Raw genomic sequence first — 25,428 nt, 5'->3', positions numbered from 1 at the left:
AAATTTGGTGAAATGGGGGAAGTAGAACTTCCTAGGAATTTCCAATTCCCACAAAATGTAGGAATTTACTTACCTAGTACCCCCTAGGTAAGTTGAAATTCCTATGGAAATTAACTTCCCTCATTACCAACCAAACAACTTTAAAAAATTCCCATGAATTTGATTATGGAATTTAATTCCCATATATTAGAAGTTCATGGGAATTTTCACTTCCTAAACTAACCAAACAACCCCTTAGTTAAGCATACTAGATAATACTTTATACTAATGATTTAGAGTAAACAAATATGGAACACGACATTTGTGATAAAATTGCATAAAAGCCCTCAATATTGAAATCACTTTTGAAATCACTTTTGGATTACCCTTCTTGCTGTCACTTGGTGCACAAAGGGATTCCCCATCAACATATCAACTTATCAACTTATCGTATCAAAAACTCATAAAAAATTACACAAACTTACAAGACCTATAATAATATATACATGTAGAATTTCGAAGGCAAAGTTAAAACCAATTTTTTGTAACAAATTTGCCATTCCATATCAGAGTTATAACATGCATACAAAGAGAGGCCAATTTGTTACTTCATTTGGAAAGTAAGTACTCAAGAAGACTGGCGTGACCAAGTTTTTGCTCTGTTAAACTTCACGAAGTATGTATTTGCATTTCACCATTCATGTTTCTACTCGCTTCAGTCACCTGGTCTCTCAGGCCCTGTGTCTGCCTGAGGAAACACCACTCTTTGTCCATGAGGAGGGCTTGTATCCTCCAGCCAGCAGATTTGAAACTTTACCCGCTTTGATCTTTCTTCTTTTGGACTCAAGCTCCAAGCGCCTATTATCCGTTGAGGAAGATCCAGATGATCCACCAAAAATCGAGGAGGTCGAAATCAATGCTCGTTTTAGTTTCCTATTTTCATCAAACTTTGTCGAAAACTTCACACGGGAAGCAATGGCAGCATCTTCACTGGATCCTGGCAGCAATCGTATACTAAGACCCCTTTTCCTAGATGCAACTTCTTCTTCAGCGACTCTCTTCTTTTGACCCTGTAAGGTTGTGCATGCAATTAATACAAAAGTTCAGTCTTTCAAAACAATTTTGGAGTGAAACAGAGGAACGTGGGTGGGGGGAGGGGGGTGGAAGGGTCAGAGGGACACCGAGGAAGACAAGCTACTCTTGAATAACAAAAGCAATTTGCCTTTGCATTCTTCCAAGATTAGTATTATCCAAGGGCAGATATACCCCGAGCTCTACTCTCCCCTTCCCTTAAAAACCCTCATATCAAGTCAGACTGTACAAGGAATAAGCATGAGACAAGAGTAAGCTGAGTTTACGTAAGCATACCCTCAACCGGGCCCGTAAGGCTTTATTAATGGAATAGTCATCAAAATGCCTTGCATCAGACGCACGCTGAAGACGTACAAGTATCGGCTCTTCTTCCTTTTTCTTCTTCAAGTCCTCCTCTTGATGCTCAAGACGGTAAAATGGGTCCACAAGTTTACCTCTTTCTGAACCGGAAGAAAACAATGAGTTAAAAGCAAAGCTAACAAAGAAAAGGGGAGGGGGAAGGGTGTCAGGGCATCCTTAACCAAAGTAATTGGACTTCTAAACAAAAATCCAGTAACTTCTTGGGTTTTCCAGGGGTGGGTCTGGGGAGGGGGTCATTAAAGTCGGTAAGTCTAGCCCCTGACTTGAGTGCAAGATAGAACCTTACGTAACAAGTAAAACCAATTCAAACCTTTCAAGATCTTTTTGGCTAAAACAGTCTCTACTACATCACATTATAGAGATATATAGATACACAGTTAAAATACAAGCACGCGCAAGTAAAATACAAAATATAATAACACAAACAAATTTTGATACAGAGGCAAAATATTTACATACATAAAACTGATCAAAACACACAAGATCTCACAAAAAACTTTATTTTCCATATTTAATCACCAAACAATATCTTTGAAATGTTTGTTTGATATTAGGCATAAGTAAGCAATTAAGCATACAAATCCAACAAAGTTCTATTAAAACAATTATAGGGGTTTGAGAAGAATCCAAGACACTTCAGTATACGGTTAGTGTAGGTTATGAGGCATGCCTCCAAAGATTATCTAAGATGCTACTTAGACAGGCATATAACTAAAGTCTAAAGTAGCTCTAAAGATTTGCGATGGACTGATGGGCATGGGAAAAAATATTTACCAACCTTCTTCCGTAGGAAGTTCCAATATCTCTGCATCCTCTGCGTCATACTCTTCGATTTTTCGTCGGGCACCCCTTACGATCACATACTCACAATTTTTAGGATCTGTATGAATCTCAATCTCATGCTTGCAGCAAGCTGACTTCATGGTGAAGCTCCATATCTGAAACAAGAATGAAGTAATCAATGATAAAGACTAGTCATCATGAAAAAACAACTTAGCCAGTGCTTCATTACCTAGATACAAAACACATTACTATTCAAACACTTATAAAGAGGACGAAGCAATTATCAACAAACCCAACCAAGTCACAATGAAATCAAGAGAGTGCCAAATGCGAAATGATCTTACAAATATGGAAAGAAAACAATAACTTCCATCTGTAACATCTAATTTACAAGCTTAATTTTAGGGGTCATTGGGTTGGATCTTTTGGAATGGAGTTAAAGTCCATTTCATCCATTTTATTGTTTACTTAGGAATTTATTCGAAATTCGCTTCGGTTTGGATTGTACCAAATTCTAATTCGGTTTGGAAAATCCAAAACTGAATTATTTTAGTGTGCACTGAACTTTCATCCCTAGCCAAGTGGGGTCTTGTTAAATTGGTCTCAATGTATATTTTTAATTATAAACTTTTGTGTTTTTTTCATTTAAATAATTGAAGATATTAACATTTGAAATCATGCATTGGCAAATGTACCTAAAGAGATGTGCTAACTAAAAGAAACGAAGGAAGTATATTTTTAAATAATGGACAATTGCAAAGTACAACAAAACCAGTTATCTTGTTTCTTAAAGACTTTTCCAAGTGCCTTTCACGTTACAAATTACATGTACGTACAGATGCATTTTACAATGATTAGTACTCTGAATCTTACTTTAAACCATAATGTCCAATAGTTAGGTTGTATAACAAAGTTATCTCTTCCCTTTTCCTCATTTCCACTTCTCTTCTACCAATATGTAATTCGAGAAAACTGAGATGAAGAAATGAAAATAGTCGGGTATATATGTCAGGTCCACGTCAAGTGTCCAACATATGAAATTAGTAATTACTCTTTCAGTACAAGGTATGATTGTATGAATAAAGGCAGCAATAATGAGTGTGGGTATAAAGTTAAAAAATAATAATAATAAATGTCCCTCGACAATTCCCTTGATATAATATATTTCCACTCTTAAATATGCAGTTTCCCTCCTCAACACTTTCTTTACCAACTCTCGAGTTGGTAACGAGAAGAAATGAAGACCAAACGGCAATTGAAGGTAATAATATAGACATAGGCATGAGTTTTTCATTGCAAAATTACAAAAACCATTATACTTATGAAGAGTCACAGTAAATATGAAAAAACAAACGAAGTATAGAATTGTTTTAATTAATGGCATGCATCAAAGAGATACCTTTGTGGAGTAGTAGTTTCCAACTTGTTTTTTCTCTGCATTGAACCTTACACCCTTAGCTATCATAGATTCACATCCCTCACACCATATATTGAAAGGCATTTCAAACCTGTTCAGTTGAGAAACAAATCACTGATCAGATATTTGTCTTTCCTTTTTGATATACAGAGGCGTGTTTTTAAAAAAAAAAAGAAAAAGAAAAGAAACAGAAGGCATGTCAACCATTTTCAAATGTGGCCAAAAGCCATGCCCCCTAAATTAACAAGTCTCTCATACCAAATAAAGTATAGACATATACACAACTAACACAAGTTTTCAACCTAAAAAGTCAATCATCATCTTATCTACAAAATCAAGGAACAATAGCTAAACCCTCACAAGTCTCTCATACTGAAAAAATTATAGACATATACACAAATTTTCAATTTGCAAAGTCATTATCTTATCTACAAAAATCAAAGAATGATAACTAATCCTCATGCCGAAGCACTAGTCCAAGCTTCCAACAATACACGATCCTCAAAAAAGGAATTATATGCTTGAAGTGATAATACCCCTATTTCAAGCAATCTTAACCAAGCCAACTGGGAAAAAGAAAAGCCCTCTACTTAACCAAGATTTGGAATAGTGGGTCATAAAAACTTGAAATGGGAAAAAACGAAGAAAGAACTAACTTCAACAAATGCTCTGCTAACCCTAGAGAGCCATAGAGATGCAAGCAGACAGCTAGTCACTTTTGAAAACTTCTCTAAGACCTCATGCCCAAATTTTACCAAGGTACGAAGGATTAGTAATTGGTACACAAGGAGAAGACCATGATGAGCTGTAAATAATGCTTGAAGGGGGAGCCATACACTTAAACAGTTATTAATCCCGGAAAAAAAGGAAAAAAAAAAAATCTCAGAAGCTGTTCTGCATTAAAATTCAATACAGTATACCATTGTTACTTATCAAAAAATTCAAACTCCATGCCATATTTCATCTGCAAACAACACACTGGAAGCACAGACTAACTTCCAGTTGGAAAGAACTACATACCTTATAATTAGGATGCCTTGATCTATTTTTCTTGCCCTCTCTCTTAAAGCATGCTGACCATTAAACTTGTTGAGACCACCCTGTTTAAAAGAATTTGCTTGTAAAAATGGATGCCGAACAATTAAGAAAAAAATTTCAATTCATTAAATCATCACATGTAAGCACATCTTCACATGGAAAATGCAAGTTACCTGACTTGGGTCCCATTCAGGAGGATAGTAGAAATTATCAGCTCGAGCTGCTGCAAGAGAAGACTGTAACAGAAGCAAGCAGGCAGAAGTTAAAAAGAGTATAGTATACCAAGAAAATACCAGAATTAGTGCAATCTAATCATGAGAAGCTCAGGCAACTTATTCAGACGTCAAAAACGATACAATAAATAAAAAATTGCCTTTCAGCTCCACTACTCAAACACAGTAACTAAGATAGAATTAATCTCTCCAATTAGCGGGCAAGGTTAATTACAAAGCCTTTTTCCCTAATCAGTCGAGGCTATACAAGATGTCACTTTTAAGAGAGCAACAAAAAAATTCAAAAAAGGAAATCAGAGAAAGAAAATTATGAAGGCAGTAAAAAAAAAAAGTGTTTCAAAAACACACATACAAATGAGTAAAAAAACAAACAAAATAATCCCATAAGGGAGCAAAGAAGAAAGTAGGGAATTTAGTCACTTCTAAAACCTAGACTAATTTGGACAAAGAGAGCCCCTATAGCCTACACTGAACAAATTCCGACATTTCACATGTTCAAAAGCCAAAACAAGGAACATATTAGGATAAAGCCAACAGGTACAAACTTACTTAGACACAAAAAGAAGCCCAGTGAAAAAAGAGTAAATGTCACTAATCAACAAAACCATCAATCTAAACACGTTTAAGCTCCCCACCCCTCCAAGAGTTAAAGTCACTAATTAACAAAACCATCAATCTAAACATGCCGTGCTCTCCACCTCTCCACCAAGTCAATAAGTACCATAAAGCAAGTCCATGCATTTTTTGATGCCATGCTCACCCTTAATCAAATCAATGTCACGTAAAAGAATCAACAACATGCTGTTCTCTTGAAGATTCAAGGCCTAAGTGAGTTGCACTAACTCATATAGGTCATACTTTCAAGGTGAGAAGATACCAAAGTATATGAGGTTTTATTAGTAGCTCATATCTCATCAAAGGAAGTCATCACTAGAATTCTGTAAACAGAGCATGGATAGCAAGGTAGCTGAAGTAGATTATATAGTAATTTAACTTTTCCACATTGACCATTTGTCAACAAACTACAGCCAAACAGGAAAATGCCTACCAGCTCCATGACCGATAGAGACAAAGTCCAAATTATTAAACCGATAAATTTTCAATTCCCTAAAAAGTCTTTGTCGGCTTCACTTATGGATTGTTCAACCAGTACTTGTTTTGCTTTCCACAAGACCCTAAGTTGTTTACATAAAAGTTGTTTCTTTTACATCATTGTCATGTGGTCCAATCACCAAAAGCTTCTATGCTTCATTCTTCCCATTCACAACAACAAATTTTTAATCTCATACCTACTTTCTCACTTTCCTCTCGTTTCTTTCATCTTTCATTTGAGGCAACAGGGGGCAGGAGTGACACAACAAGCCAACCTTACTCCATCCAAACGTAGACAAAAATGGCATTTACTTTGCCATATGTCAAAACGTACGTACTCTGAACAGGAGAAACAAATACGGGAAAATATGACCAAAGAACGGCTACTGAAACATATAGTTTAGAAGCATTCTACAATTCTTACATGCGGAAAAATACTGGGTAAACTTATTTACTGACAGGTAGAACATTGATTATGCTCAGGTGCTTGACTCGGTATGGCATACTAGCAGACATGTCAAAAGAACCTAACAACAAAAAACCTGGCCTAAAATTTTGTATTCAAAAACTACTTGAATAAATCTATTTGCCTTGAAAATTTCATACCTAGATAGTTTTAAAGTCAAGGCCAATCCGTTTTATCAAACCAAAAAAATCCAAATTTGTCATCATTTGTAGGTAAATCAAGGCACAAATTTGAAAGCTCTAATAGTTGATATTTTTCTATTAATCTTCCGAAAAACCATATTTTTGGCAAGCCATAAAGAACTTGTTCGCTATTCACAAGACAGTAAAACCAGAAATTTGATATTACCAAATATCAATAAAGCTTGTTATAAACAAAGTTTTCCTTGATATTATACATTCATACAAAGTTGTTAAAAACTTAAGTTATTGAAACAATATTAACCCGGCGGTTCAATTCGAATCTTTAGAATGTAATAGCTTATGGTAAAATTGGTGACACAATACTACCCAAATCATAACAATGCAATCAAACAAAAAAAAAAAAAAAAAAAATAAATAAATAAATAAATAAATAAATAAAAAAAGCATTCTATACCACCTATAATGATCAAAACAGCCACTATGAACACTTTCAAGAAACATCCTGATCCCAATTGTCTACAGCTTTATAAAATATGACAATTCAGAAATTCGATAATCGGATATTGAGTAATTCGAACATTAACCACCATATTCGTGATCAAATGTTCTCGAACCTAATCTAAATTGTATACACCAATGATTTCATCCAACAATTAACAGATAAGCTTGACACATTCAGCAATTAGTCACAATAACAAGTTATTCAATATTTATATCATTCAAAAAAGAAATCTACACATAATAAGCCACAAACATTCAATCTTAAGCAAATTTTACAGAACCCTAATTAAGCTAACACAAGCTAAAAGGAGACAGATAATTCATCTAAAATTCAATCGAAAAGTGAGTAATTCAAGGTGTTGCGTACCATATTCAGTTGCTTCGAATTGCTTCTGCGTGAAAAATTAGGGTTTTGAGTTTAGGATAAAGCTTCCAATTTGGGGATTTGGATTTCCGTTTGACAAGCGATGAAAAACAGTAGGGACGCAGATGCGCGCGTGGCGGTTTTCGTCAAATTTAAGCTACAGAGTAGTAATAGAAGACAGGAAGAGTTTATCTATTTAAAAAAAAAAAAAAAGTAATGGAAGAGTTTAGTCAAAAAAAAAAAAAAAATCCTACGTAAATATTCATATACGTAGTACTTAGAGTCTTAGAGTATCTCCCATGGTTTACAAAAAAAACATGTTTGCAAATTAAATATAATTGTAAGCATGTACCTTATTATTGGAGTGACAATATTGATGTAGCTACATCAAACAACGTTGCTCAAACTTATTTATTTATTCAAGCTACAACATTCTATTTATCACCATTGGAGCATCTTGTACCTTAATAATATACTAGCTCAAAATTTTGATGTATCAAGGTAAGCAACAAGCCCTTGTAGCTTATCATTGAAGATGCTCTTAGATTACAATTTTTTTTCTCTAAAAAAAAAAACAGAGAGAGAGAGAGAAACTTTTTTTTTTTTTTTGGTCTAAAACCACCCACTATAAAAAAAATGTTGCCTAATACCACCAATATTAAAATTTTGTTGTCAAATGCCACCTGTCTCATCTTTCCAGCATTGACTCAAAACTCCGACAATGACTACCAACCAGCCACCAAAAACAACGGGCAGACATCTACACCACCTCCCAACCACCGCCTAGCCACGAGCGGAAACATCGCCCAAACACTTGGCACCACACAACCACCAAGGAAAAACTTGTGTTTGGGTGTTTTTGTCCCTTGGGAGAGTTACAACTCGAAGACTGGTCCTGCTGACTCTGTACCTGCAAAAACAACGGAGACACCGGTTGGGTGGTGCTCCGCCTCCAATGCTTAAGTTAGTAACTTGAAGGAGAATAAAAAGTGCGGAAATTTAGGTGGGGATCTGCTTGGATTTCAAGCTCAGGTGTTCTCTGATGAGAAAGAAAGTAGGATGTAATAAATGATAGTAAATTTCTGAATGTCCCCCATTTTGTGGGAATATCTCCCTATTTACAGGGTCATTGGGAAAAGTGCCCCTCCCTAGGTCATTCTGACCTAGGACTGATGGGCTGCGCCGCCAAATAGCGGATTTTTGGGGAATTGGGCCCTTGAAGGCCGCAATTCTAAGAGAGTATCTGGAGAGGCCACGTGTCAGCTGGAGATGGGTCAAGGATGACCAGCCAGCCCCTAACGCGTGGCACCTCCTCATTGGTCCACTTGTCAAGGGTAAAAATACCCCAAACAAAACTCATCCACACCAAAAAACCGCCCTTCCCCCCCCCCCCAAACCACCCAAAATCCACCCGAGAAAAAATATGCTAAAAAATGAAGAAAAAAAACTAAATATTATTTACTTTATAAGTTGTTGTTTAGAAGAAGGATCGGAGCATGAAATGTCTATTATTCCATATGTGTTTTATATGACCAAACACGCATGTCAAGACACGTTTTTAACCATTATTTTTATTTAATTATATGTTAGTAAAGTATAGAAAATTTGATATTTTGAAAGTATATATAATGACGAATCTAACAATATATTATACAATAACATTTCTTTTTTAAAATTATAAAAATAATCAAGTCAAAACGAGAAAGTCCCAGTTTATCTCCTTGATAAATTGTAATTAAATCAACAATTTTATCTAGTAAGCATGATATTTTTGATAAATAAATAAAAATCAGTAGGACCCATATATGATTAAAAAGTTGTTGATTGATTTACATTTTTGCCATTTTGTCTAGTCATTATGACATTTTAGTAAATAAATAAAAATTGTGGGACTCATATATGACAAAAATTTGTTGATTTATTTATATTTTTGCCAGTGTTTATCAATGAGATAAACTTGTATTTTCTCAGTCAAAATCATTATGTGGATAGTGGAAAAGTCAAAGTGTTAAAAAAACACGGAGGAAATATATGTTGCAATTCTACCACTTACCATGATTTTATATACACTATATGCTTTGATTTGAATCGCAGGGTAATTATTTTGACTTTTACCACCCCCCCACACACACACAAAAAAAAAAAAAAAAAAAAAAAAAAAAAAAAAAAAAAATTGTTTTTACCACCAAAACTTCTGAGAATTTTATTTTACCACCAAATAAAGATCTAAAATTATTTTTTCACCTACCGTTAAAATAAGCATTAAGATTTTTCATGCCGAATGCATGATCTTTAATAGTTTTAGGAGCCATTTCGGATCTAATTTGATGTTAAAATTGACAATAATTTATTGCAAATGCTTTGTTTTGCTTACTAAAATAACCTTGATTTGCGTGACACATACAAAACGAGGCATTTTATATATATTTTTTTTATTAATTCTGACCTCAAATCGGAATTAAAGACCTAAAATGACTCCCAAATCTCTAAAGAGCATGTTTTTGGCCCAAAAATTGAAGATTTTTTTAATTGTTGGATTTAATGGGTAGGGACGACATGTGGTGAAAATCAACTTTTTGGTATTTTTGGATGGTAAAATAAAAGTTTTCAAAATTTTGGGGGTAAAATAGTAAAAGTAAAATTATCCTAATAAAAATTCCAAATTACTTCTTCTTTAAGTGGTCTGGCTAAAAAATGGGCCTAAAGCCCCCCAATCCCCCAGCCAAAAAAACGCAACACTTGGCATTTTTTCACTAGTGACTGTGATGATATGTTCCAAAAGCCTAATCCTCAAATTTTAACACTTCATCTTATAAATAATCTCAAAAACTATCTATAATTGTGCGTTTTAGTATAAAAGAAGTCCATATGGTGTTCATCATTCTAGGGGCGTGCGGACGATATCCATTTTGTAAAGTCTAAAAATAAGTCGGCAATTTATTACTCATTCTGTCTCTAAATAAAAATTTACTTGCCTTTTTATATGGATGTGTCCTAAATTTTTAAGGTCTAATATTAAACGAAATAATAGCGTATATGAATTTTAAAGATTACTTGAAATTAAAATAAATATAAGCAATAAGTGAGAGCGATTCACCAATATGACAAATATCCTCCACACATTGGGAATAATAAGAATATAATAGAATAATTAGGTGCTTTAATTATGCTCGAAAATCCTATTAGTACATCATTCTTCATAGTTTAAGAGGATACATAATGTCTGTCTATTACACTAGAGTCTCAACAGAATCTCCTTTTAAATTAATTGAAAACCTAATTAAAAAAGCTATGAACGTTCCATCACCCCTAATAACTAGTGATCAAGAGAAGAATTTATACGTATGACATTGAACAATTATGTCCCTCGTAGCTCCTATAGGAGCTAAAATAGTCAACATCACGCCAAATATGATGAAAGACTGCAATATATAAAAATCATAAATTCAATAGTGAATTTGAAATTGTTAAAAAAAAAAAAAAACAAAATAGGTTAAATAAATTGTAAAGTTAAATACTTACCCAATTGAGAAACCAGGATAAACTGTATCTCTTTGGTTTGCATATTATTAGCCATATTATACAAGGAATCTGCAAATTAAATAAAATTTTATCAACACTATACATTTTTATTCTTTTATTATTAATATAAAATGGAAATGTGGAGTAAATATTTGATACTCACATAAAATGAGGTTGGTGCAAAAGCAACTCCTCCTAAAACTCCTAAAAGGGAACCAAAGAATGGAAATGCTATAGCGATAAACATGGTAATTCCTACATATAGAGCGTTAGACATATTAGATACTTCCTCCGTTTTTTAATACTTGCAACACTTTCATAAAATGGAAATATCACAATACTTACAGCACATCATAAATGGAAGTTATTTTAGGGAAAAACTATAATATTTCTCTTATTTAAAGCATAGGGCCCCTAAATTACACTCCTAATAACCACTCACCCCATGTGAACTTCAAAACTTAAATACCATGAAAAAGTGTGTTGCAAATATTAAAAAACAGAGGAAGTATATTGTAAATAATTTAACATAAACAAAATTATATAATTAACTCATTATTTTATAAAATCAACTTACCGACATATGTAGTACGAGTCACAACACGAAGCACACTATTGGGTTTGCATTTCATTTTCAACACCAAAAATGATTCGAGCATGTCAAAAACTGGCATGGCGAAAACCTAGTATAATATAGTGGAAAATTTATTACTTCTTATAATCCATATAAAACTTGCGATATGAATAATTGCAAAAAAAAGTAAAAAAATAAAATAAAATAAAAAATCTTTACTTGATAGCTCCCAATAACATGTATGACCACAAATAAATTGGCAGCAGCAATAAGCCAACCAGGCTTCTCAAGGGAGATCATAACATTATCCTCAACATGCCTTCCAAACACTAGATAACCAAAAATAGCCACCGGAAAATCACATAATGCCACAACTATATAAGCGATAAGAGACCCTTTCCACATGTCTATTTTAGATGGTTTTTCCGTAGTGGAAGGCATTGTTGCTTGAATCTCTAGCACTATATTATGCCCAGAAAAGGCAAATGCAACAGTCCCCAATCCACTTAAAAAACCAAATATTTGACCCGCATCAGTGTTATACCTATTCCCATAACTTATGTCTGGTTGTACTCCTTTTATCAATGAAGCTATCCAAGCGATTGCAGAATAACTGAATTTACAAAACAAAACAAAAAAATTAGTTACATAGGTAGAATTTTTAATAGATTTCAAGAAATTTCAAATTACTATCCAAATTATTCTAATTAATTCAAAAACTATTTAATAGAAGAAAAATATGTTACTTTTTGGATGGTTTAATAGCAACGCAAATCTAAAAAGTGTTGGGTTGATTTCAAACATAATTCCACAAAAAAGTTAATTTTAATACAGATTTGATGTATTTAAAGCCACAACTCCCCTAATTTCAAAACATAATTCAAAAAAAGTTATTTGAAGACTTATAAAGTAATATGTATCATACAAATTCACACCAACAATATATATAATAAGTAATAAAGAATTCGTAACGATATTAAAGGATGTAAAAACATACATTAAAGACATAACAGCCGCAGCGAAAGAGACACCAGCGATGGAGTTGAAGTCTGGTAAATTAGACAAGAAGAATTGAACGGACGCATACATCATAATAAAGTAAGGAAGCTTGACAGACGGTCCACTTGGATAAACAATATTATAGAATTTCATGAGCGAACTCCCTCCCGTGAGCATAAAAACAATATCACATCCAACTTGAACCATAAGCTGTTGTGGAACAATAACCCATAGTCCGAGTTTCTCTCCAAATGCATATTGCCCTAATTCGTGATACCTATCAAACCTCTTTCCAGGCACAATCTCGTGCATTTCAATCATTTGCCATAGTGTATATAGCGTTATAGCCCATGATAGAAATAATAACGTCACACCTGGACCCCTGAAATACATTAATGTGTTATTTCAATATCCGTCCTAACCAGTATAAAATTTTACACATTTATACCAAAAATATATAAGATTATACAACATCCCATCATTAATGTCATATATTAGTCAATTTTTTTATTATTAGCATGCAACATCAAACCATACACTCTTTTCTCTCGCATTTACCGATTTAGAATGTTTATTATGACAAGCTATTTGTAATTTGAATCAAAAGGAGAAAATGAATTTTAATTATATTTAACGTGAATACATTATACAAATTCAATTTTCATAGAATACTTTTAATGAACATATAGTGAAACTAAATCTACTTGATTAATGATAATGCACCAAATAGACACACATACACATACTTTTAAACTTACAGATCGGCCCCGGGAAAAACCAGATGATCCACAACTTGAGATCAAATCGCCTGGCGAGTTGTAGGATGAACTAACAATTTAGAACAAAATAAATGCATAGTAACAAAACTAGCCTTGAACTCTTGATCATACATACATACTCTCAACTTGTGTTTCGTTGATTAACTAAATTAATAAATTACATCTAATTATAAAAACTTTGTGATAAAAAAAAAGAGACTTACGAGTAATACATAATCCCACCCAAAAAAAATGGTGATTAATATAACGACAAAAAGTATTTCTCTATTATTTCACCATTTTCATGCCATTAATGTACAATTTGTTCACCTAAAAATCAATATTATTCGTGTATCATTTTGTTTCATTAACGACGTATATGCGAATTAAACTACATGAAACAACCTGTTAAATATTGATAATGTACATAAAACATACCATCCGAGTTGAGACAAACCATAGGGTAAACCGAGAATACCAGCACCAACCATACCAGTGACATTATGAATGGCAGCGAACCACCAATTCCCTTTACGATTCGCCGTAATTGGAAGCCAACCGCTAAGGTCCTCACTCTTGGTGTTTTCCATTTTTTGATTTAGTGTTTTATGAGTAGAATGATTTTTAGGTGATGGGAGTGTCAACTTAAAACAATAAATACACGGGATATTTTTAGTGATTTTAGGAACTTATTTACTGAATCTTTTGACTTAGCTAAATCATCATACTATTTTGTTGGAATTTTAAACCTCAGGTACAGAAGAATAGGATGTTTGGTTATTACTGTTTTATTTTATTTTTTTTTTAAAATTAATTATTTTATTTTATTTTTTTTTAAAAAGCGAAATACGGAGTACTGTTTCTTTATATTTTTAAATATTTTTATTTTGATGATCAGCGAGCGTTTATAGGCTTTATTGTTGATATAATAACCAAACTATGTATTCTTAACCAAAAAAACAATTATTATTATTATTTATTATTATTATTATTATTATTATTATTATTCCTGTTCATCAAATTATTGTATACAATTGAACTGTAACTTTTAGCCATTTTAAATAAATTTTATTTATTTTTGGATAGCTTTAAAACAAATATGATTTTAATTTATATATTCTTATATGTAGTGGCGAATTCAAGATTTCCGAGTCTGTGAGTCACCCTAATTATTGATCCAGGTTTTGGACATAGTTTCGATTTCGATCTCAATAATGATTACGGTGTTATGTAACGGAATTGATGCGGTTATTGCGGATATGATGATTGATGACCAAATTAATTTTATATATTTATTACTACCACTTTTTCATATTTTTTTTTATAACTTTTGAATATTTTATATCTCACAAATAATACCCCAAAGTTCCAAAAAATATGAAACGGAAATAGTAATATAATTACTCATGAATTTTAGATATTAAATTTTTTTCATTTTCTTATAGTAAAATTATTTTTTTAACTTTAAATACTACTCCGTATTGGTTTGATAGTAAAAAATAGTACAACTAGTCAGTTAGTAGTAGTAAAGTCAAAAGGTCAAAAGACACATGTCCTATTGTCCTATACCCACTTCCCTTACCCCCACCTTCCTTCCTGACACCTCACACCCCACTCAAAATATCAAATATCATTTACCAGCTCACACCCTTTCTCTTTCTTCTTCTTCGTGCTACTCTCTCTCCTCTTTTCTTTAATCTCTCTGTATTTCAATGGAGTCCAAGAAAAAAATTGCGAATTCATGTAATGGAGTCCAAGAAAATTCAGTGACTCAGTGGTTTGCTTTGTCACTTCACGCGTTTTAGTTTTTTTTTTTAATTATTATTATTATTATTATTATTATTATTATTTTTTTTTTTTTTTACGGTTGAATCACGTAATTTTTTGCAAAGGATACTAATAAGTTAGTATCTAAACTTAACAACTCTAAAAGAAAGTTAATAAGTTTAAATACTCAACTTTGAGTCTTATTAGACAAAAAGTGTGAGCATTTATCAATATTATAATATATTTTGATATTTATTTAAGATTTTTTAAATTTTTTTTTTTTAAAAAACTTACAATATGAATTTGGTGAGCCATAAATTAAAAGTGAGATTAGTATATTTTAGAGAGTTTCACCATTGGAAAATTAGATTTCACATAAGTTGCTAAATTGAGAAGTGGGTTGGGTTTTATCTTGAAGGTAAAAAAACAACTGATTTTGTATTTCAATACTCAAAGTCGAGTCTCACCAATGGAGATGGTTTAAGGCAATCAATCAATAACTTAATACTAAAAGTGAACAAGTAATGACACATGTCATTCACTGGTTAAAAATTTTCCCTCCATTTTTTCTTTCCTTTTTTTTTTTTTTTTTTTGTCAATTCTTTATGAAAATTATCTATAGCCTATAATATTCACCTAATGAAATATTCTTATATGTATATATTTTATTTTAAGAAATTTTGTAATATTCTCCAAGATTTCTACAATATTCTCATGCTAAATATTTCTATAATAATCTTATGTTAATATTATAATTTGGGAAGCCTTACTTCTATACTAATCTCATGCTAATATTTTTTTTTAAGTTTATAATTGTAATTCTTTGCTTATATATAATTGTTAAAGTAATGTTATAGTTTGTTAAATAATTTTATAAAATCCGTGCATTGCACAGGACTTTAACTAGTTACTTAAATGAGAAAAAGGAGTTACTTTTTTAAATAAGTAGATTAATCTTTCATTTTTAAAACAAAAGAATAGGGGTTATTCGAATAAACAAATAGGGTTACTTATTTCTAAATTACTTGATTTTACTCGTATAATGAATTTGGGTTACTTTTATGGACAATATGGGGTTACTCTTATGTAAAAATGAGGTTACTCATACATATAAATGAAAATTACTCTTATACTAATGTGGCTACACCTTGTGATCTTAAAAACTTTCAAATGCACTGTGTGCTCTTTAAAACTTTCAAATGCACCGTGTGTTCCTAAAAACTTTCAAATGCATCGTATACCCTTAAGATTTGTAAAAAAAATGCACCGAATTATTGATAATGGGTGCCAAATGGAGAAGCCTAGCCCTAAAGTACTGTTATTATTATTTTTTTTTTATTTTTTTATTTTTTTTTTGACAACAGCTACTGTTATTATTGTTGTAGTTCCCATAATGTCCCTTAAAAACAAATATTGATAATGTACGAGTATGTAGCAATTTAAATAACTCGTCCAATCAAGTCTTAATAGGAAAATTGACCAAAAAAAAACAGATAATTTATCAATTGTTATAAAATCGGGAGAAACATGAGAGATTGAGAGAGAATTAATCTGTGTATGTTTATTGCATAGAGTAGGGTATACAAATACAATGCTAGGGTTTGTTTTGAGAATAATAAACCCTAGACCTAGAATGTTTCGAAGAGTACAAGAGTATATAGATATCCACAAATATTTCGTAACACTCCCCCTTGGATGTCTATTATCTAAAACGGTGTCTCATTAAAACCTTACTAGGAAAAACCCTGTGAGATAAAAACCTAATGAAGATAAAAGAGTAAAACATTTTTTGTAACTCGCTCGGGATGCTGCCTCATTAAAAACCTTATCAGGAAAACCCAATGTGGGACAAAACCATGGCTAAGGGAAAAAGAGTACAACGTCTATCTTCTCCTCCTGATGAATACATAACTTGAGATTATCTAGTGCTGCAATGAATCCAATATGGCTAAGTGTCTTCTCATATGTAGTAGAATATCATTCCTTACTCTTCAACCCTCCTAATTTGAATTTGCATCTTCAAGTCTTCACGTGAACATATAAAGTGTCTTCATTTCACCATGTATGGATTTATTTCTATATCATTCCAAACCTCTATTTGAATAAAAATACTTTAAAAGTTAAACTTATGTGGTTGCGCCTTCTTCTGGAAGTCGTGAATAATAGAAATTGATGATCATTATTTGATGAAACATTCCTTAATAGCAACACATGATATTATTAATGTTGCTCTTCAATCTTGTATGAATTAATATAACACGTGTAATTATATACGACATTGATCATGGTTCTTCTAGACCATAATAAAACAGTCTCACGTATAAGTATTCCGTTGATATTCTTTAGAATATTCATAACTGACATGATAGTTCTCTTGCAAATACAAATAATAATTTTCACTTACTTTCATATGCTCAATCTTCAGATTGAGATGTCAATGATGTAGTCACATAGACTAAAAGTTTGATAATAATTACAATATTCAAAATATTAAATTTGTAGGGTATAAGTACGTTGCATATAACTTTTTCGGGAACTTTTCTTACATGATTCATAAATAATATTAGATCAACGTCATATATAATTTCATCATAATTATAAGCCCATTGGAATATAAATATGTCTTTTTAATTTTCCATCAAAGTTGTAAATATATCTTACTATATATATAATGAACATTTACACATACCACAAATATTATATAGAAACTAATGCATGTAATTTGAGATATAGAAAACATGATAACATATTAAACAAAAATTATAATGAGTAATACATCTAACAACTTCCAACATATGCAATGAATAATCCATTAACCTATGGCTCACACATGTATATGAACATACATAAGGCTCTAAATAATGCAAGACACTGTACAGTGTGGATTTAAAAATCCATATTTCCTTAGACTTCTGGTTTATGATAAACTTATTATCATTATCATTATGTCGACATCAAATTTTAGATCCCTTATTCACTAGTCCACTCTATTATGCATATGCATATTATCTATTGGTTCCATTGTGTACCGGTATCACAAAATTCCTTTAACGTACATTTCACATGCTATTTTACTATGATATCTGAATACATTTCTTATTGGTACCATCATAACTTTCTTACATCATAGGCCATCTATTGTAATAATTTAGATATCTATAGCGTTTAGGGTATTTCATGCACTATGGTATTTATATATTATTACACTATTACTCTATTAGTGTTAATTGCACTATCTTGCCATATATCATATCTGTTAGACATACATATCTTTATTTTGGAACCGATCATACAACCTACACTTCAGGTGTAATGATTCAAGTATAATTGACAAGATTTTATCCCAATACACATAATTAATATGACCAAAATGTATCTTCACACTACTAAAAATTAAGGTTTTTGCGACCGCCTCTAACGGTCGCAGAAAATAGCAAAAACGGTCACAATTTATAATTGCGACCGTCAACGGTCATAAAGGGGTGGTCGTTATTTACTTGGTCGCAAAAAAAAATTATTACGACTGTTTGACGGTCACAGATTTATTGCGACCGTTTTTATTAATTTCAATGACCGCAACGGAAACGGTCGTAAATATAAACAATTGCGCCCGGTAAAAGAAGCGGTCGCAATTTTGGAAATTAGTGACCGCTTTTGGCGTCGCTAAAAGTTAAAAAAAAACAAAAAAAAGAAAATTCGCCCCATCCCTGCACTTCACAACCACGCCCCCCTCCGCTTCTCACACCCAAGCCAACTCCACCCATTGCCCCTTCCCAGCCAACCACCTTTACCCACCACACTGCACACCTCGAAAACACCACCCAATCACCTCGAAAATCCCAACCAGCCACCACGAAAACCCCAACCACCCACCACAACAATCCCAGCCACCACATATATAAAGTAACGAAAAATTCAAACATAAAAATCAAACTAAATTAACCAAATTGAAATTAACGAAAATGAAACCCAAAAATAACAAAAACCAAACAAACCAGCAAAAATCAACCCAAAACACAGATAAAATCAAACCCAAAAAAAAAAAACCAAAAAATCCAAACAAAAATTCAAACGAAAAAAAAGAGACAAAATTCGAATGAATAAAACATGGTAATTCGAATTAATAAAAGTAATAAACCACAAATCGAAAATAAAACAATTATCAAACCAAAATCAACAAAAAAATAAAACCGAAATAAAATTAACAATAATCAACCCAAAATTCGAAACGAAAATCAAACGTACTTAGTAATATTAACAAAAATCAAACAAAAAAAATCGCCCAAAAATTCAACCCAATAATTATACCCAAAAAAAATAAACCCACAACAATTAAACCAACAAATTCGAACAAAAAATCCAACAAAACCGAAATAAAACCCTCATAAGTCGAAAAAAACATAAATTAAACCCACCTTTATCAATATTTTTTCCTCTAATGGTTCATATGGTCGAATTCGACCACCAAAACTCCAGATCTGGAATTTTTATGGTCGAATTTGACCATTAACACCATAATTCGTTTGTTGCTCGTTGAATAAGGATTCTTTATTGCCTAGACGGAGGGAGGAGCAGAAGAGAATAAAGGAAAGATATCGGGGAGAAGAGGAAAGAGAAGGGGAAATAGGTCGGGGAAAGAAGAAGAGGAAAGAGAGAGAGGGAAAGAGGATAGAGGCGTGAGAAGAGAGAGAAATGAAAATGAGAGGAGCGGCTGTTACTTGTTAGGGTTAGGGTGTCTTCGGTTTTATACTACCTTTTTTTTTAAAAAAAAAAAATCTTTTGCGACCGTATTGGCGGTCGTAATTTTGCGACCGAATCTCAAACGGTCTCAATTCTAGCATTTTGCGACCGCTACTAAGGGTCGCAACAACATTTATTTTATTTTGAATTATTTTTGACATGTATTTTATTTTTGATAATTATTTAAATACCTTTGCGACCGTTTTATAACCCAAAAACGGTCGCAAATCTGCGACCGCTTTAAAAACGGTCGCAAATTTCATATTTTGCGACCGTTTTCATGACCGTCGTAGAAAAACGGTCGCAAATTGGCCGAATTTTAGTAGTGTTCAACTCTATGCAACATGAGTCATAACTGAATACAAATCAAATCATAAATGTACAACATATCTTGATAATATATAGACAAAAGTTGGCATATAAATTTTCAAACTACCATTATAGGGATCATAATAATTATTATATATTTTTTTAAATTTTTTTTCCAACTTTTGCTATTTCATTCTTCTCCCCCTAAGTTGGTAAAATATATCTCTCATTTATAGTGGCTTCTAATTCTATACCAACTTAGTAGACAAATTTGCATTAATAAAATTTATTTCATTAGGAGGATCACAATCAAAATTTATTTCTCAGAAGATTTGTATTAAACAAGTTCTACTTCTTTTGGAGAACAATTTCAATGAAGATCATTTCTTTATTAACTTTACATTGCACGTGTATATTATTACCCTTTTCATAATATGTTCTCTTATTGAATAATAATGTCAATGGGGAGACATGTGTTGTGCAGTTGTACATTTTTCCAACTTCTTATGTGCTGACATATAATAGCCCAAATCAAAAGAATTGTTATACAAGCATAAATCACTTGCTTGTAATTCTACTAGGTGGTGGTCTTTTGGATCTTTAAAGACTTAAATAGTGTATTTGGTGAGCTTCTACTCACCTAATAGTTGACAATAATATATAAGTTATTTTGGTGAACTTCTGGTCACCCATTACTCTTTTATATAAGAAATCAAAACCTATTAACTCTTGAAATTTTCATCAATACAAATTATTATGAATCATAATCCAAATATAGCTCAATCTCAATGTTATGTCTTTCCATTCAATTCATTTCATATATCTAACATTAAGAGAGCTTCAGCACATTATCAAATGAAACTTCAGATTTCCATAACAGGTAATTATTAAACCCGGATGACCTAATTTAATGATCACATCCAATCACTTCTCTAAATTTGAACTCTAGTCAGTTTGCTAACACTAGTGATCACTTTATTAAACTTTATGCATGACCATAAATTTGAAGTGATATTTGAACACCAACATGTGTTTCTTTATACAATTGGCAAGACAATCAACTAATATTTTATCCAACAATTTACTCATACTTTGCTGGAGTTTAGATTCTAATCTTGATACATGTTAAACTTTTTGGACATTTTACACTCTTCTGCAGTATTTTATATTATCATGGTACATATCAGCTTTACTAAACATAATCTCTTCTAATGATCTATCAGAATGTATCACTTCTTCAAATTTGTTATTGTTAATAATGACTCCTTTCCTGTTTTAAGATTCTTTTCTTTGGAATCTATTAGGCTACCACGCTTCAGGCGTGCTTTAGGTTATTAGCAACTGATGTTGTCCTTCTAGAATATTAATATTCATTTGAGCATTTACATTTGGTATATAGTCAATCACATTTATTCATTTTCATTTTCAGGATGGTGTCATTGTAAATATTTAATAAGTATGTGGCCCCCATTATCAAATAAATCATTGATACTAAAGCTAATGTATAGATGTGTCTAACTTACAATCAATGTATCTTATTATTCACGTGCAAGGATTACATAAAAAATGAAGTAAATACTTTCTCCTCTCCCCCTTATCCTTGCATATGGAATTAATCCAACAACCTTTAAAATCTCTTGTATCTTGTAAGGCATAAATTCATTTGGCAATGTCATGTATCAAGAAAAAGTGTTCCCCTTTGACAATAACATGCTTAGATAATTTTATCACTACCACCAACCAATCTCACATTCACTTCAGGGAATTGAATGAGTATATTTAGGTTTGATTCAACAATTTTAACCTATTTAAATTTTAACTTATATTTTTATTACTTTGTGATAGTTTATACAAGCCAATCACATGCCTCACATGCTCTTTTCCTTTCCCTGTTACAATTACTGGGGTGTGATAAAAGATAAACATAATTTGTGTGATAGCTTTTCTTATGCATTTAGGTCTAATTATGTAACTCTATAGTTTAATATCTCATATAATATCGAACTAATGTGAAGAACCTTCACAAAGGACTATATGAGCACTTAGATATTGATCATCAAAGATAAAACCAAACATATAAACAATACAAAACAAAAGATCTATCAAATAGATATAAGTGAAGTTAGCATACTCTTTTTCTATCATAAACCATTACGACATCTTGAAAAAGTTGTTACTTATTCAACAAAGAATAAGGTTAGTTACATGTACAAGGAAGGCTTGCAAAAATAAAAACTCATAACAAGATTAGTAATACACAATTAAACATAATGATTGACATTTTTTTGGTCTGTTTGTTTTAGTTTAATGCGAGTCATATAAGCAAAATTAGAAGGGCCAAATTGAAGGCATGCATTAATTAATTAATAAGGTCACTGGACTACAAAACTGAGTCATGCATTGTCAACTTCTTATATAATATTGCCACAGACTAAATTGATCCTAGTTCACAAATGCACAATATATAACAAACAAGTGAATGGGCACAAGGTATATACAAATTCTTAAATGAACCTGGTTCACAATAATTTATTGTGGACCACTAACATTAGAGACAATATGATTGTTTTATTAATAAAAAAAAAAGTCACTATATTAAAATAAAGGTTATTATGTTGAAATAAAAGTTAGTGGGACATTAAAAGCTATAAGAGGTTATTTTTTTTAATGATATTTTAAATATAATGGTCAATATGAATAATAAAAATCACTATATTAAAATTAGGTCACTATTCAACATAATTTCGTACTTTAAGTTCATAATAATATTAATGGTCACACAAGTTTTAAAAAAGGTCACTATGTTAAAAATAAGGTTACTATATTAAAATTAAGGGTCACTATCTTCAATATAATGCCAGTTACGTGTGGATAAACCTTAGGTTCACAATAATATTATTGTGAACCAGGTCCACGCAAGATTTTCTGCAAGGTATAAGGGATTGATCTTACACTGGGCGAGTAAATTCATGATATATACAACAATCTTGATTTTAATGACTACCCTACATGAATTTTCGTATATATACTAACATAGTTGTATTTTGCAATATTAAAAATAACCCAATGCAATGTATTCCAAGACCGTTTGATATATATGTGATGTTAAGGTCGGCCAAAATTGCTTTAGAACTTCATATGCATACATACATAAATAAAACATAATTAATCTTGATGTAGCCATTAGTTATTCTCAAAATTACAAGTTTTCCCCAATTTCATCGATTTGCAAATATCATAGATTTATAGTCATTAATACAATCATACAGATACGCATATGACTAGTATTAGGTATCATGTAATTTCATTCCTCAATAAAACCAATAAAGATTATTAGCAATGAAAATTGTAGATGAACAAAGTATAAGAGTAGAGAAGAACGAATTATTCTATTAATAAGTATGTGGCCTTAAATAGGCTCACAAGAGTATAACAAAACCTAAGGAAAAATAACAAACTCTAAAGATAATTTATAAAGTCAGTGCTAGATATTAGAGATAAATATAAGCTATATGTATCTATACGCAGCTATACAACAAACCAAGGAAGTTTGTTTGGTATTGTTTTTTGTTTTCAGTTTTCTATTTTTATGAAAACCAAAAACCAAAAACAAGAAACAAGAAAAATGTGGATTAGTACTCCGTATAAAATGGAGAAACCGCTTAATCGCATACCCTTAAAGATACAATTATGGATTATTAAACTTATAACTAAAAAAAACCATTTAATACTAGAAGAACTAAGGGTTCGTTTGACATTACCGTGGTTTTCTATTTTTTGGTTTTTTGTTTTTAAAAGTATATGAATTATGTCTCATAATGAATAAAAAATTATTTAAACTTATTAAAATCATGATAATTTTAAAAACTGACAACAAAAAAGTAAAAACATCTTTTTCTTGTTTCCTGTTTTTGGTTTTCAGAAAAACAGGAAACTGAAAACCAAAAACCAAAAATGATGCCAAACAAACCCTAAATAATTAGTTTGCTATATCACAAACCAAAATTCATTGATCGCGACAAAGTGACGTTACGTGAAGTATTACCTAGCTAATAAATTTTAATCGTTACAATCATTAGTTTGTTATATGATACAATTATGCATAATATATAGATATTTCAATACATACACTAGGTGAAAAAAGAAGATAGGCACCGCCTCAAGGCCACCGGTTTTTAAAAACCGGTGGGGAAAAATGGGGGGAAAATGGGCGGGATTTTGAGGGGAGATTATTGCCACCGGTTCAAACTGAACCGGTGGGAAAAACATAAATCCCACCGGTTCAAAACCGGTGGCATTCTTAAAAAAAAAAAACCGGCCCATTTTGTTCCTTAGCTCTCTCCTTTAAATACCCTAACCCTAAGTATACCCTCAGCTTTTCTCTCTTAGGCGCCTCTCTCTCCTCTTCTCTCTCCTCCTCTCGATCTGTACTCCTCTTCTTTCCCCTCTCTTCCTCTTTCCCCTCTCTCCTCCTCTGTAGTCCGAACTCGATCTCACTCTTCTCCTTTCCCCTTTCTTCTCACTGCTCTCCTTTCCCCTTTCTTCTCACTCCTCTCCTTTCCCCTTTCTTCTCCTTCTCTCTTCTGTCTTCTGCGCGTAGTTCCTGGCCACCGCCACTAACCACCGCCGCCACCAAGTCCGAGGTTAGTGCATGTTGTTGGGTTTAATTATTCGAGGTTAGGGTTTCTGGGTTAATTGATTTTCGAATTTTTTTGGGTTTTTTCGAATTGATTTTGGGGTTTTTCGAATTGATTATGGGGTAATTGATTATGGGGTAATTGATTTTGGTTTTTTTTTCGAATTGATTTTGGGTTTTTTCGAATTGATTTTGGGGTTAATTGATTTTCGAAATTAATTTGGGGTTATTTTCGAATTGATTTTGGGTTGCTTCGAATTGATTTTGGGGTTAATTGATTTTCGAAATTAATTTGGGGTTATTTTCAAATTGATTTTGGGTTGCTGTCTGGTGGGTTTGGCGTCGGGTAAGGTTTTGGTTTGGTTGTGGGTTCGGTCAGAGGTCGTGTGCCAGGTCGTGGGTTGTCGTCGGTTGTGGGTGGGTCGTGGGTTGTGGGTTGTAGGTTCTGGTGGGTTCTGGTGGGTTGTGGGTTCTGGTGGGTTGTGGGTTGTGGGTGGGTCGTGGGTTCTGGTGGGTTGTGGGTGGGTCATCGGTTGTGGGTGGGTCGTCGGTTAGGGACCTTACGGTGGTTTTTTTGTTTTTGTTTTTTGTTTTTTTTTTAAAACAAAATTAGTTTTAGAAATTAGGCCAATTAGCCTAATCCCATACTCATGAC

General features: G+C 32.2%; 2 protein-coding genes across 2 annotated transcripts; both read right to left on the bottom strand.

The window, feature by feature from the left end:
• Positions 1 to 380: 380 nt before the first annotated feature.
• Positions 381 to 7,646, bottom strand: LOC145563666 (uncharacterized). Its single transcript, XM_081624100.1, has 7 exons — positions 7,472 to 7,646; positions 4,843 to 4,905; positions 4,652 to 4,731; positions 3,614 to 3,722; positions 2,210 to 2,369; positions 1,348 to 1,511; positions 381 to 1,049 (listed from the first exon to the last, which is right to left on the bottom strand). Exons 1-7 carry the CDS (start codon positions 7,472 to 7,474, stop codon positions 711 to 713), a joined length of 918 nt encoding a protein of 305 aa, XP_081480226.1. The 5' UTR covers positions 7,475 to 7,646; the 3' UTR covers positions 381 to 710.
• A 3,145-nt stretch (positions 7,647 to 10,791) lies between these two features.
• Positions 10,792 to 13,914, bottom strand: LOC145563665 (lysine histidine transporter 2-like). Its single transcript, XM_081624099.1, has 7 exons — positions 13,760 to 13,914; positions 12,562 to 12,945; positions 11,784 to 12,177; positions 11,568 to 11,673; positions 11,154 to 11,245; positions 10,991 to 11,059; positions 10,792 to 10,890 (listed from the first exon to the last, which is right to left on the bottom strand). The coding sequence occupies exons 1-7, from the start codon at positions 13,909 to 13,911 to the stop codon at positions 10,792 to 10,794; spliced, it is 1,296 nt and encodes a 431-aa protein (XP_081480225.1). The 5' UTR covers positions 13,912 to 13,914.
• Positions 13,915 to 25,428: the final 11,514 nt, after the last annotated feature.

Source organism: Chenopodium album, chromosome 10 (genome assembly GCF_948465745.1).
Source record: "Chenopodium album chromosome 10, dcCheAlbu1.1, whole genome shotgun sequence".
Taxonomy (NCBI): domain Eukaryota; kingdom Viridiplantae; phylum Streptophyta; class Magnoliopsida; order Caryophyllales; family Amaranthaceae; genus Chenopodium; species Chenopodium album.
The sequence above is the reverse complement of the archived record's forward strand: the minus strand, read 5'-3'. Positions and strand labels throughout refer to the sequence as shown.

What these genes read in the sequence shown, in the direction of transcription:
- LOC145563666 (XM_081624100.1), bottom strand. An exon ending in CTGAATGGGACCCAAGTCAG is followed by an intron (nt 4,732 to 4,842) that starts GTAACTTGCATT and finishes TCTTTTAAACAG; the next exon opens with GGTGGTCTCAACAAGTTTAA. An exon ending in CCTTACGGGCCCGGTTGAGG is followed by an intron (nt 1,050 to 1,347) that starts GTATGCTTACGT and finishes ACAACCTTACAG; the next exon opens with GGTCAAAAGAAGAGAGTCGC.
- LOC145563665 (XM_081624099.1), bottom strand. Translation starts at nt 13,911, where the DNA reads ATGGAAAACACCAAGAGTGAGGACCTTAGCGGTTGGCTTCCAATTACG. An exon ending in GGTTTGTCTCAACTCGGATG is followed by an intron (nt 12,946 to 13,759) that starts GTATGTTTTATG and finishes AATGTATTTCAG; the next exon opens with GGGTCCAGGTGTGACGTTAT. An exon ending in TATCCTGGTTTCTCAATTGG is followed by an intron (nt 10,891 to 10,990) that starts GTAAGTATTTAA and finishes TATATATTGCAG; the next exon opens with TCTTTCATCATATTTGGCGT.